The following is a 14,580-nucleotide window of genomic DNA, read 5'->3' as shown; positions in this document are numbered from 1 at the left end:
AGTGATTTTCCTTCGAGATTTAAGGACTGGCCCGTTTTAATTGAACTAGGCGTAGGTCCCATGTTTTAGACTATATTGTACGCAACTTTATATCGAGAAATTTTGAATCAAAAAAGAAATTCCTCGGCAATCAACAAATGAACGAGAATGTCAAATCACAAAAAATAAAAAGGGTCAATGAATATTTTTTTGTAATGAATTGTCTTTATTTTTATTCTAAGTGCTTCCTTAAATATAATTCATTTTTATAATAATTTTTGTTCATGTTTTGAGAATAAAAAGATTATTGAAAAAGATCAATGGCGAACCCATCGAAATCCGCGCGAAAGCCTTTGCCATATTGCTGGGTTTGCATTGAAGGAACAGATGGAGCTCAAGTCCTATCGAACTATTTGACATTTGTGGCTTCTTTCCTTCTTCTTTGCCTTGTTTTCTTTTTAACACTTAAACTTGAAGGAATAGTTACATGGCAATGGTTGTACGTTTTTTCTCCACTTATGCTGTGGTTCTTGTGCTTTCTTGTTGCTGTATGCATTTATTTAATCGCTCGTTCAACGAATAGCGTGAAGATTTGGGATACGGTATATTTTTTGATTTTTATGATGTGATAAATCGCTAATGACTTTTATTTTCGTTTGAACGTGATTGACATTATTTGATTAATGCTTTAGGTATTGGTTGAGCAAACATTTTATGCTTTTGCTTCTGTAACTTCACCTTTTTCATTTTTGTTGGTGTTGTGCTTACCGCTGTATCTCGATGGAATCATTTCAATACCCGTTCAGCATCTCTTTGTGCTTCTTTTTTGTGCCGAAGGAAATGTATTTTTATACATATGGAGATTTACCCGAACTTATGCGAACATAAAGCGAGTGACATTTATTTTTGTTGGAGCTATGTTAATTTTATCAACCGTACTATTAATGTTTCGCGTGATGTACAACGTCTATTCAAGTGATGCATCAATACAATCAGGTATTCTATCGATGAATTCTACATTGGAAATGTCATCAAATTGCACTTTACCTTTTAATTCAAGTGTTGGAGATGCACCAAATTCTATCCACACAGATCATAAAACTATTTTTTTATTGAGCGCAATTGCACGGCCTTTTAAGCTATTTAGAAATATTTATTCGACTCTTTCTAGCTGCATACCAATTATTATAACAACCATACGACAAATGATAAAATGCTTATTCCCATCATCACTTCACGCATTTCATGGGTTAAATTTTTCATATTTTGCCGTCAGCATTCCAATAGCTATTCCTGAGATATGCTTCTTTTTGCTGTCATTTTCTGATCTTGCCGCTTTGCTGTTTTCATCTCGCAAATCCGGAAAAGCATCTTCAAAGACACTTCAAAAATCAACAGCCTCAGATCCAGATCAGACACTCAACACAGCAGCGATACCTGCTTCTTCTCTTCCACAGACATCTCGTGCTTCTGGCTATTCCATGACAGCTTCTTTGCTTGGGAATAGCTCTTCTGCTTCGACACCATCATCTGCAGTTGTTTCTCCCCTCGTAGCTGACTCTTCTTCTTCTTCTGCTTCTTCTTCTACAACCACTTCTTCGATTTCATCAACAAAAAGAACAGTCTTCCGGAACTTTTCTGTGAATCTTCTGTTTATCACCAACCTGCTTCTGCTGTTCTATTTGGAGTATGCTCCTCATTCAGGATTTGGTGTGCGCTTATCAAGCGAATTGTGTGTTAATTCGACAAACACCTCTTCGGCTGGACGTGCAACATTACTTAATGATTCCATGCAAAATCAGATAAACACTTCAGATTCACAATTGATTTCTTCTTCTTCTTCTTCTTCTTCTCGTTCTGCGTTTTTCCTGTCGACAATGCAGCATCCAACAGTCATCTTTGGGCCAGCGATTCTGTATTTTGCAATCATGTTTCTCGATACATTCACCCAGCTTCTCGATTGTCTGATTGAAGTTGCACTGAAAAATCATTCGCTCGCAGAAAAAGAGCAGCAGCTTGCTACAGAAAAGGAGCATGTTGTTGAAAAAAGGAAGCGACTGATGAAGAGAAGAAATGAAAAGAGCAGAAAACGGATGCAGAAGGCAACAAAAGGTGATAGAAGAAGAAGAAAAAGAAGAAGGAGAGAAGGAGAAAGTCAAAGAGAACATCCAGAAGAGTCCTTTCAGATGAACGAGCAGCAAAGAAGAAAGCATGAGATATACGAAAAGGAAGACAGTTTTGATGGCAATGATAATTTGGTTTTGAAGCGAAGAGGAAATGCTTTTGATGCCAGAACAGGGAATTCTGCAATTGGTGTCGAAATCGACGAACAAAAGCGAACTCAGCAAAGCTGCCAGCATCATCATCTTCACAATAGATCAGCACAACAAAATGAAAAACGTGAGTGTAACTCTGCTGATTGCAATGCACGGGAATTAGGCACAGATGGCTCGAACTATCATATTACTCCACAAACCGATGAGCAGAACAGAAAGAGAAGGAGAAAAGTTGAGTCAAACAGAAGAAAGAACCATCGCAGAAAGTATGTGGACGCCTCGTCATCGCCAATGCACACCCGTCTTTTCCCTTCTGTTTCTTCGTCATATTCACATACATTAGAGAAGGAGGTTGTGCCATTTGACATTCAAAAGCACAAATCTTCACGAAGTCTCACTCGAAGAAACTCTTTTTCTGCATTCCGCCATTCAAAGAGCAGTCATTCTGTATATTCTGTACCTTCTGAACAGCAAGTGATTAGAAAACATGCAACTGCAGTGATGTCACAAGAGCTGTTGCATCATCAAGGACACTCCTTGTTGACCATTCCAGAAGGCACTCAGGCTGCTTCTCTGTCTTCAATAGCATCTTCTAATACAAACAATGAAACAATAAAAGAGGAAACTTCTATGAGACAACTTAAAGTTAAGCAAAATGAAGATTTTGTATCACTTTTTCATTCTCTCTATTTGTTCGGATCGTCTTCTTCAAACTCTTCTGTTTCCAACTCGTGTCAAAGGGAATCTGTGCTTTTGGATCCGTTTTTTGTTAGTATGTCTTCACCTGAATTAGGAATGGAAGATGAAAGCGAAAAGCTCAACCATTTCTTCAGATCTTCTGCTGAGGTGGATTTATGCCCAATCTATTCAAGTCCTTCTTCTGCTGCTGCTTTTGCTGCCATTTCTCCATATTTCGGACAAATGAAAACTGGAAGTGTTGTTGGGAATAATATCCAACCAGTCATTCAAACAAAAGCAGGTGTCTCTTTAGATATGTATCCTATTTATTCTCTTCATCCTTTGTCAACTCATCACAAGACTTCTTCCAATTCTTTTGAATCCAGCGCTTTTTCATATGTATTTTCTCACCTAAGCCTCAATTCTTGTTCCACACCTGCTTCATGCTCAAAGACTCCTTCCTACTCTCCTCTCTTCACATCAACATGCTCAACATTTCTCCCTCCTTCCCAAGCCCTCTCTTCATCTTCTTCTCCTTCCTCTTCCTCTTGTTCTCCTTCCTCTTCCTCCTCTCCTTGTTCATATCAGTCCCCACCTCATTCAAATTTCACTTCCACCAATCCATCCCAGACACACTGCACTTGTTTGGCTTCAGGTCGTTCATCGTTCAGCCCTGTCTGCGATCTCGTCCGCTCTTCATCTGTTCCTGACCCTTTCCTGCCGTTTGCTGCGGGGCTTCCGCTTTATCTGTCGCAGACGGAACACATCTTGGCACGCTCAAGTGCAAAGAGCCATGTGAATAGTCGCATTCAACAGGAGCAGCTGCAAGAACAGCAAGAACAAGAACAGAAAAAAGGAGAAGGAGAAGGAGAAGAAGGAGATGAAAGAAAGGGAGAAGGAGAAAGAGAAGAAAACGATGTCAATAATAGAGACCAAATCAAAGATTTTACTGAAAATGACTCTGATCAGTGCAAAAGCATCAAAGTTCCCAGCAATCCCCACGTGCCGATAGCATCGCTTGATTCATTGTGTGCGGAGTCCACTCTGAAAGCAGAGCAGCTGAGCGACCAGAGCTATCCGGTTTATTCTCAGCAATCTGATTTGTCTGAGTCTGAACAGAATGTTGAGAAAAGCACAACCTCTTCAACTGAAAAATCGAGTGCGAATGAAATGAAACCAGTGTCTTCTTCATCCACATTGGCATCGACACATTCTTCACTAGCCTCTTCTCCTACAACCACATCTGCCACTTTCCCTGTATGTGCCCTGACGCCAAGCACTTTCTCTACAAACTCATCGACTTCCTCCTTGTCTATCTCAATGGCTGCAACTGTCACTACAACTGTGCCCAAATCAGCCTCAGCTTCAGTCATTTGCCATCCGTCGAATCTGACATTCGAAGAACACGCCCTTCCGCTTCCCAGAGAACCTACACCCACAATTCATCTCGACAGCACTTTCTTCGCTTCTGAATGTGGAGTTTCGAGTGCTTCGACCAATGTGAATTCACTGTGTGTTTCGTTCTCAGGAAGCAGCTATGCTCCCTTGATCATCATCCCCACGGGCTTTGAAGCAGAAGCGGAGTCCTGTGCATACACTTTCCAGACAATTGGCACTCCTTCTCTTTCGAATGAGCCAGCGAGACAGGCTGAGCCAATGGAATCGCTTGGAAAGCTGCTTTCAGCAGGAAATACTGGGCTTCCATTGGATGGTTCAGATTTGGTTTCTTCTTCTTCTTCTTCTGCAAAAGGTTCGCCTGCGCGAACATTAGACTTCACGGTAAAAGAGATAACGCCTGACACATTGGTGGAGAGTGGAGAGAGAAATGAAGGCGAAGAGAGAGAAGATAAGAAGAGAAAGAGAAATGCAGAAGAAGAAAAAGAAGAGGAAGAAGAACTTGATATTTGTAACAGAGGCACCAAATATCTTCTGCATTCATTTGACAGCATGTTTGAAGGATCTCTATTGAGTGACATGGAAGGCTGGATCTTCTCAAATGAAGATCTGCAAAGGGACATCAAAAACTTGGCGTTTGCTGCAAATATGTTAAATGAACAGAAATCATCTTCATCTTCTTCTTCTTCTCTTTCCTCTTCGTCTTCATCTTTTTCGTCATCATCAACTTCTTCTTATTCCTCCTCCTCTTGGAATTCCTTTGTCCTTCCTTGTTCATCCTTTATATCTTCTTTCTCAGTGCGTTCTCCTCTTCTTCCTCTGCCTTCCCCATCTGTCAAGTCTTCTTCTATAAACCAGCAGCAAAGCTTGTCTGTCTCATTATCTCTTCCTTCTCTTCTTCTTTCTGATGACATGGCAGCTAAGTCAACAAAGCCCATTCTTGCGCCTCTTCTCCCTTCTTTTCATAGATCTCTCGGGAAAATGGAAGATGCAGACAGAAAAATCATACAAGAAAGCAAATTGCCTTTGTATTTCTGTTTTGGTATGTTTTTATAGAATTTTTGATATGTGCATATTGATAACAATTTGTCTGTTAAACAAATATGTTTTTATTTGCATCTTTCCTTTGCTAACTTTCTCTTTCTTTCTTTCTCTTTCTCTTTCTTTCTCATTCATGTTTTTTTATATATTGATTTTTATGTTCTATACGTTTCTTTAGCTCATTCCGTCTCTCATTCTGACGGCATCGTCCAGCTTGTCGATGACAATCCCCCTATTCCTTATTTGAAAGTTCCCATTGAACACTCCCAGTTCTCTCATGTTATGCTGCCTTTTGTGTCAGCTTCAAGAGAAACTTCTTATCAAAACCTTATCGGAACATGTGACTTCAATGATACATATCCACCTTTAACACCTCCTCCTTCATCATCCGCTTCTTCCTGCTCCTCCCACTCTTCTTGTTCTTCCAGCCCTTCTTGTTCTTCTCCTTCTGCTTTGTCCACGTCCTCTTCTTTTCGTTCCCTCACTCCTTTCACTCTGTCAGAGAACCGCCCTCAGACGCCGTCTATGTTGAATGTCAGCTCCACAGCCACAACTGTTTTGATGCATGATTATCTACAATGGAAGCATCAAGTCATCAAGATGAATGTGCCAGTTGATAGCGCGAAGAAAGGGGAAGAGAAGGAGGAGAATGAGGAGAAGGATGAGAAGGATGATGGAAAGAAGGGACAAGTTGGATCTTCTGGGGCGGATGAGCAACAGTTGATGTGTGATTTGGAGAAAGAAGGAGAAAATAAAGAAATTGAATGCGATGAGAAAGAAATACAGGGAAAAAAGGATTTGACAACTGAAGTTATCAATTGTGATAAGCCAATTGAAGACGCGTCTTGTTCTCATTCTGAAGAGGATGAAAAGCCCAAAGACAACATTGAATTAAGCTTATCTGAAATATCCAATCTCAATCAATCACAAGAAATGAAGGTATCCCTGTCTGATAGTCCTTCTCATGATTCAACTGAAACAAAGCAGGCAGTAGCAACTTCAATGAAAGATACAGATTCAATCGGTATTCCATCTGACTCATCTTTATCTTCTTTAAATGGTAAATCTGCTTCGATTTTGAATGAACCACAACCAAATGTTCAATCTAATTCATCCTCATCTTCTTCTCCTCCTCCTCTTCCTGCTTCTTCTTCTTCCTCTTCCTCTTCCTCTTCCTCTTCTTCAACATCATCCACATTGCAGCATCCAACCGACAAGTCCTCCTCCACAGCATCTCAAACATTCTTCAGATATGCCCATTCTCTTTTGTCCTTCCTGTTTTTCCTCTTTTCCCTCCTCTCTCGTTTCGCCCACTTCCTCATGAATAGCTTCAGACTGCTGATGGAGTTTCTTTCCCCAGTCACTTCCTTTTCAGGGCTCGACGTTGGCTTGGCATCAAATGACATCGCTGTCTCATCAACAACAGCGTCTTCTTCATCTGGTTCTTCTTCTGCTTCTTCCTCCTCTTCTTCTTCCTCCTTTTCCTCTGCTTTCTCAGGAATTTCTTCTTCCTCCTCTTCCTCTTTTCTCCCCACGTCAACCGGCTCTATAGTGGAAGATGACTCGTCCATTGCTGCGATCTATGGCCTTTTCTCCACCGCCAGCGAGACAGGCAGCAACTGGGCACAGCAGCTGCAGGAGCAGGTGCCCATTCAGCTCTCTTCTATTTGGGACTCGATAATGAACTTGGCGTTTGGGAAGGAGAAGCAGAAGAGAGAGGAAAACGAGGAAGAGAATGAGGAGAATGAGGAGAATGACGATGATGATGATGTATTTTGTGAGGATGGAGAAGATGCGATGAAAAGGAGAGATTTGTCGGCGTCTTCGGATTCGTCTTCAAACTCCACTTTTTCTTCTGACAGATCAATTTCTGCTTCGAAAGTGTATTCATCATCATCATCTTCTTCTTCTTCTTCTTCCTCGCACCTTTCCCCCATCGATCCGTCAACCTCATCCAAAAAGAGCGTTTCTGCTCGAATATCCAAGTTCTTCCAGTCCTTCCTCCCCTTCTCTGAGCCTTCTCCACTCGAATTCATCGCAGACGGCGACTGTGGCGACAGCGAAAGCCTTGTCGGGATGAGCCGGTGCACGCCTTACTCAAACTACTCTCAGAGCCCTTCATTCACCTCGCCTTACGCCACCCCTGGCTCTTTCTCTGGCTCATTCTCTAATTCCTTCTCGGGCTCTCTTTCTGGTGCGGAAACGCCGTATTCCCCAGCCTCTGGAGACAAATACGGCAGTGCCGATTCTCTTCTGAGCTCGTCAAAGTTCTTCACTTCTCCTTCTGCTTCGCCGCTTCAGCAGTCCTATGCACCTTACTCGCCTTACTCCCCGTTGTGCTCCTCAGCCACTGAGGAAGAAGAAGTGGCAGAAGAAGACGAAGGAGACGCTAGTGAAGAAATCGGAGGACTTGTTCGCTTCTTCGGCTTGGGTTCTTCGCCAACAAAAGCAAGTTTTCTGTCGTTTGTGTCCAATGCATCGCGGCTGCTTCTTTCGCTTTCGCTAATCTTCCTCATTCTGCACACCTTGCTTTCTGAGACAGAACTGACAAAGGGAGACAGTTTGAGTGCTGATGGAGTCGATGGAGTCGATAAGTCACTTGTTGGAAGAGTTAGCAATGTTTCTACATTCACAAGGATTCTCCGCTTCGTTTTTGCTCCTCTGATTCATTTGCTTCGCTTTTTGAACAGCTTCATCCTTCAGCGGATTCCATTCGTTGCCAAAATACCTCATCTTCTAACCGTGTTTGGGTCTCATGTCCCATCTCCAGTGAAATCTGTCGCCCAGTTCTTAGCACATCCTTTTGTCGCTCTGTTCTCCTCTCTCAAAACCTCCTCTCTTTTCGTCTTCCTGCCGATGTGGATAAACTCGTTCCTGTTTGTCATTCTGATGGGCTTTCTGTCTGTATCTGCTGTCATCGGCTCCTCTGCTGAAATCTTCCCTTCGCTCCTCTCAAACGAAACGGTCGCTTTCTCCTTCCTGTTTGGCAACCCCTTCTTCACTTTGTTTCTCTTTGTGTGGTATGCGCGGCTCTGTGGCTATGGTGACTTTGTGAATGATGTTGATGTGGAGGCAGCACAGGCAGGCATTCTTGCCGGCGCGGCAGTGGTCAATCTGCCGCACAACTTTTACGATCTCTTCGGCGTCAGCCTGCCTTGCTTCATCCAGACCGTCCCGCTGCTGTTTGAGCTGGCATCGATTTTCTTCATATTTCGCTCGCTTTTGCCGCTTTTCTTGGCACCGCCGAGTGTTTCGAGTGTTCCTTTTGACGATGCGGATGAGCTGTCAGACGACAGAAACGAGGAAGAAGAGAAAGAAGAGAAAGAAGGCACAGACTCTTCCTCGTCTCGCTTGTCGACGTATTTGAGCTCTTCTAATTCTTCTTCTTCTTCTTCTTCTTCATTGTTGAGTGAGAACAAGAACAAGCATAGCAATCAGCATTTGCACAATAGAACATCGCATCACACACTCCGCCATACCATTAACAATAACAATAACAATAAAAACAGACTTAATTCAGACAATCCTTTGATGCGCAGAGGACAATCAGGTGAATATGTTCCTCCTCCAAACTTCTCCTTCACACTACTAAAGAAAGCAGAAAAGGGGCGCTCGCTGCTTTCACAGGCGCTGGAGGAACAGAATGAGGAAATGGGCTTGCGATACAGCGACGATAGCAGAGAAATGGGGTATGCCCTGTCGAACTGGACGAGCAGCTCAGATGAAGAAGAAGAGGAGGAGGAAGAGGAGGAAGAGGAAGAAGAAGAGATGGTGGAGGAAAAAATCATAAAAGAAATGGAAGATGCAATTAACAACAAAAAGCCAGACGTTAAAAACTATTTGCAAAAAGAAGAGTTGTCTGATGAAACTAATTCTGATACGAAAAATGATGCACAGTTTATATTAAAGCAACAGACGCAACAGAAACCTCAGATTGATACAGCAAAATCATCAACCTCAACTCTTTCAAGCAGCATGACTTCACACACACGAAGCAAATCTTTTCCTTCTGCTTTTCGAAAGAATCTGTTAGCATCACCTTCCTCTTCTTCTTCCTCTTCTTCCTCCTCTTCATCATCATCATCTTCTTCTTCTTCTTCTTCTCATCCCCATTCTCACTTGCCACTTCAACTCTCTCAGACTCCTCTTCCTTCTTTCATTGCACAATCACCTCTGCTCAGCCCGCTGGCCGAAAAGCTGAGCTCGACAATATCTTCCTTCCGCATGGAGCCTTCCTCCACATCTATCGCCCTCTTCACTTTTGAGCTGCTTCTGATTGTCCTTCAGATCTTTCTCGTCCTCATCCGCATCTCTGTTCCTTCGCAGGATGATCCATTTCAGCTTCTTATTCACTCCACAAACTCTTCTTTCTCCTCTTCAATTTCTTCTTCTTCTTCTTCTTCCATTTCATCTTTTTCTTCTTCTCTCTTGCTTCTTCATTCAGACACATGGTTCTCTTCCTTCCAGAGCAAGCTGAAGAACTACATCCAGCACTGCAGTTGGGTGAAGCTCTTCAGCCCCCTCTGGCTGATGTATGCAATTGGCGTGTTTTTCATGAACCGCTTTGCCAAAAACACTCTTCTTGTGGCACACTCTCGGAAATCACCTCCTTCTGCATCGATTGGAACATCTCAGAATATCTCGATATCTTCTTATAATACTTCTTCTTCTTCTACTACTTCTTGTTCTTCTTCTGGCAAGAACATTGATGCTCTTCTGTCTTCCATTTCACAGGATTCCTCTTCTCTCGACACATCAAATGCATCAGCTCCATCTGATCTCTCTTATGCCTCTATATCTTCCTGCTCTTTCTCCGCATCATCTTCTTCTGTTGTCAGCTCATCCACAGTAAACATCCCAAAAGTCACAACTTCGCTTGGACTTGTTCACATTGGGCTTCCATGTGCTATTCTGTTCAACTTCTGCATCTGCCTGGCATTGGATGAGACGTTCTTCTCATACAGGCAGGGCATCGTGGTTGGGTGTGTCATTGCGATTGTGCCGCTGATGCTGCCGTTTGAGACAACGGGAGGAGCGCTGATCACATTTGAGAAGAAGAGGAGGGAGTGGATTGATGTGGCTGTGCGCAAGCTATCGATGGCTATGCAGTTTGGAAGGAGAAAGAAGGAAAATAATAAAGAGAAAGAGAAAGAGAAAGAGAAAGAGGGAAATCCCGAATTAAATGCATCTCAAGCAATTTCTCTTGCTATTCCTGGCAACTCTCATACAAATGCTTCGAGTGATGACAAGTCTTCTGTTCCTGTGAAGGTTCTGCACACTCAGCCTGTTGAAAAGAGCGAGTTGGAGAAAGATGGTATTGTTGTATTTGATGGCTGTGGTGAAGAAAAGGAAAGGAATCAATCAACAAATGACACAGAAAAAATAAATGTGAAAGACACGTATGAAGATGATCATAAAGAAACTCAGACTTCTTCATCAACTTCAATGACATTGCCCCCAGAGCAAATCACTTCAGCTTCGATGGATTCTTCGGCTATGCAAAGTGATAAAGTTCAATCCCATAGAAAATTAAGCACAGAAAACGAGAATGAGAAGAATGCGAATGAAAAAGAATACAGTTCAACTCATCAGCATCATCATCAATATTATGAACATCACCATCATCATCATGAACATCATCATGCTGAATGTGTTGATTCCGGCACACAAACAACATCTCAGCTTTTTGACTCTCTTCGAATAAGTACCAGAAAAGAAGAGGATGTGCCTGTGGAAGGAGAAGCTTGCACTGCTTCTGGTTGCCTCTCTTCTTCAGAAAGAGCATCGGATAAAAGTAAATTGCATTTGAGGCAATTCTCAAAGGAGATATGATGATCCACTTAGCTTACAAATCTTGCTCTGAAAGTTTGTTTCGCAACTGACCTGAGAATGAAGAATTTAGGAACTTTGACGGTAAATCGGGGAAATAGTAAGAATGCCTCTATTTCTTTCTCTTTATTATTCAAATTAGTTTTATACTTTTTTTTAACTATGTTAATAAATTTATTATATTTTTTTATGTCAATCAGTCTTCCTTTTATAAAATTCTGTATCAGTTTATTTATGTTGCTATTTTCTTTTGACATACTCGCAAATGCTTTATTATCTTTCATTTCACAATTTTTAAAATTATGTCAAAAATGAAATTTGTTTTAATTGATGGTCACTCATTCTTTCAAGTTATTCAAATTGTTCTCTAAAAATGTTTGCCTCCTCGCTGCTTTTGCAATCTATTGCAAAACTGATTGATGAAGGACGTTCTCTTTTTGAAAAAAGTTAAAAGTTATTGTTTTATAATTCGTGTCAAAAAATATTCTTCCAATCACACGATTTGAAATTTTAAAAGTCGAAAAAAAAAAAAATAATTATCAAAAAAAACGAATGTACCATAATAAACTTTAACAACATTATCCAAAATTTCAATGTTTAAAAGCATATGATGGAGTAGATCAAAAAGCGAAGCTTTTAAATGACAGAACCTCATGAATCTTTTGAAACTGATTGTGATGGAGAAGATTCAAGCATGCGCTTGTGTCATAGCTGCGCTCATGTTTTGGGTTATGCAATTTGCGACCTCTTCCCAAACACTCATTTGGCATATGGTATTGTTTTTTCTGAGTATTTTATTATTTATGAACTGTACCTTTAGGACCCGCTTTAAAGGGCAACCAGTTCTTTTATGAAGGAGAAATACTTGATAAAAAGAACAGGCTTGAATAATTTGAAACTTTCATTATGATCATATTTTGTTTTCTTTCTCTCCAGACCAGTAACAATCGGAAATGAGCAATTGGCACAACTCGAAACAAAAATGCAAGAAATTGTTGAAAAAGTGTATCCATTTGAAAGAAAGGAATATTCTATCGACAAATTGAAAGACATTTTTAAAAGAAATCCATTTAAGCAATATCTTCTTAATGGAATCAAAGAAAAAAGCGAAAATGGAACGACTTACAAATGCGGTAAGTTTGAGGATCTGTGCCGTGGACCCCATGTTGAAAATACAGGGAAATGCCAGTTCTTCAAACTTGTGAAGGTTACAAGCGCAACTTTCCCAACTTTTGAAAAAGAAGAAGAACAAGTTCAGCGTATTTATGGTGTGTGCTTCGAAACAAACGATCAGTTTGAGGATTGGAAGAAACTTCAGACGGCTGCAGATAGGGAACATACTAAAATTGGAAGAGTGTGTTGTTCTGCTCATTTAAATCATTATGAAATGTTAAACACCTAAAATCATCCATAATCATTTATAGGAACAAGATTTATATTTCTTCCACGAACTTTCACCAGGGTCTGGATTTTTCCTTCCCAATGGGACACACATATACACAACTCTTCAAGAGCTCATGAGAAGGAAACAGAGAGAATTCAGATACATTGAAGTTATGACTCCTCAAATGTTTGACAAAGCGATGTGGGAGACCTCCGGCCATTGGACAAAGTACAAGGAAAACATCTTTGTGCTGGAAAGCGAGAAGCGTACACTTGGAATAAAACCCATGAATTGCCCAGGACATTGCCTTATTTACAAGCACGCTTCAAGATCCTACAGAGATCTGCCAATGCGAATGGCAGAATTTGGATGCTGCCACAGAAATGAACTGAGCGGAACCCTCCATGGACTTACTCGTGTTAGGAGATTCACTCAGGACGATGCTCACATTTTCTGCAAGCCTGAAGACGTATGCTTGTTTTTATTTTAATGTCAAAGACAAATCCTAATATTTTCTTTATCATTGTATCCTAATCATTTTTTTAATTCAAAATACTATGAATGTCATAGGTTGGAGATGAACTGAAAGGATGCTTGCGTATGATGGCAGAGACATACACCATCTTTGGACTGAAGCATTCCCTTTGCCTCTCAACTCGTCCTAAGAAATACATTGGAGATCTTGAACAGTGGAACCAGGCTGAAGCGGTTTGAATTTTATTTCTATGTATTAGAACTTATTTTTAATTTTATTTTATTTTATTTTATTTTATCTCGCTTAAAACAGGAATTGGAGCGCATTTTGAAAGAAAGTGGTGTTCCATTTGAAGTTGATGTTGGAGGCGGTGCATTTTATGGACCAAAGATTGACGTGTATTTGCACGACTCGCTCGCCCGCAAGATTCAGTGCGCAACTATACAGCTGGACTTCCAACTACCTCGGAGATTCAATTTGCTCTACCAAAAGAAAGCAGCAGCATCTCTTTCGTCTTCATCAGAATCGAAGGAAGAAAAGAAAGAGGAGGATAAAGAAGCAATCAAAGCTCCAGCAGAATCTTCTGCTCCGCACGAAGAGCCAGCCTCGTCTTCAACAACACCGTCAGCATCAGCATCATCAGCCACTCCAAGCGGTCCATCTGAACAAGGCGACAACTTTGTGGAGCAGCCATACGACGAAAACTTCTACGGCCGCCCAGTGATGATCCACAGAGCCATTTTGGGTTCATTTGAGCGATTCATTGCCATCATCACAGAGCATTTCAACAAGAAGTGGCCGTTCTGGTTGTCTCCACGCCAGGCTATTGTGATCAACATTGGACCACAACAGGAGGAGTATGCTGATAAAGTCTATGACACCCTCAGACACATTCATGGATTTACAGTCGAAAAGGACACATCCACTGACAAATTGGGAGCAAAAGTGAGAAACGCACAAATGCAGCAGTTCAACTACATTCTTGTTGTTGGAAATATGGAAATGGAAGATGGCACGGTTGCCGTGAGAACGAGAGATCCCCCAGAGAAAGAGAAGCCAGTAGTTAAGAAATTGGATGAGCTCATTGCTGAATGGAAAAGAATGAAGGAATTGTACCAGTAAAAGATTGCAAGTAATAGTCATTGTTTCAGATCATGATTTTGTGTTGGTCAAAATCATGAGTATTCTATCCTTTTTCGGTTTATCTATAAAATTTTTTGGGTTTATTTTTTATTTTTTTCTTTATTTTTGAGTTTGGAAAAAATTGTTTTTGGATTTCATTAAGCGAAATTACTTTTTTTTATAGTTTCAAGAGAAATTTTTGAGTAGAAAAAATGTTATTTAATTTTTTTTTCAAATACGAGAAAGAATTCTTTCATTTATGAAAAAATTAATGATTTATTCCAAACTTTTTCTGCAAAGAAAGATAAAAATTTGGACATTTTCGTTAAAAAAGAGAAAAATAAAAAAGAGAAATATTTAAAAGTTTCGAAAATATTTTGAAAGGATTGTGTGGAAAAAAT

At 40.7% G+C, this 14,580-nt stretch overlaps 2 protein-coding genes across 2 annotated transcripts; both read left to right on the top strand.

Moving 5' to 3' along the window:
* Positions 1 to 935: 935 nt before the first annotated feature.
* On the top strand, positions 936 to 11,535 carry MONOS_212 (uncharacterized protein; the record flags this gene model as incomplete). Its single annotated transcript, XM_067872018.1, has 3 exons — positions 936 to 975; positions 1,267 to 5,370; positions 5,548 to 11,535. The coding sequence occupies 3 exons, from the start codon at positions 936 to 938 to the stop codon at positions 11,199 to 11,201; spliced, it is 9,798 nt and encodes a 3,265-aa protein (XP_067728147.1). The 3' UTR covers positions 11,202 to 11,535.
* A 303-nt stretch (positions 11,536 to 11,838) lies between these two features.
* MONOS_211 (putative threonyl-tRNA synthetase) lies at positions 11,839 to 14,379 on the top strand (the record flags this gene model as incomplete). The annotated part of the gene is made up of 6 exons (XM_067872008.1): positions 11,839 to 11,971; positions 12,019 to 12,079; positions 12,135 to 12,552; positions 12,623 to 13,051; positions 13,153 to 13,290; positions 13,370 to 14,379. 6 exons carry the CDS (start codon positions 11,839 to 11,841, stop codon positions 14,177 to 14,179), a joined length of 1,989 nt encoding a protein of 662 aa, XP_067728146.1. The 3' UTR covers positions 14,180 to 14,379.
* Between the last annotated feature and the right edge of the window lie 201 nt (positions 14,380 to 14,580).

The sequence above is a fragment of the Monocercomonoides exilis genome (assembly GCF_001643675.1).
Source record: "Monocercomonoides exilis strain PA203 chromosome Unknown scaffold20-1493094, whole genome shotgun sequence".
Taxonomy (NCBI): domain Eukaryota; phylum Preaxostyla; order Oxymonadida; family Polymastigidae; genus Monocercomonoides; species Monocercomonoides exilis.
This window is presented reverse-complemented; position numbering and strand designations above follow the sequence as displayed.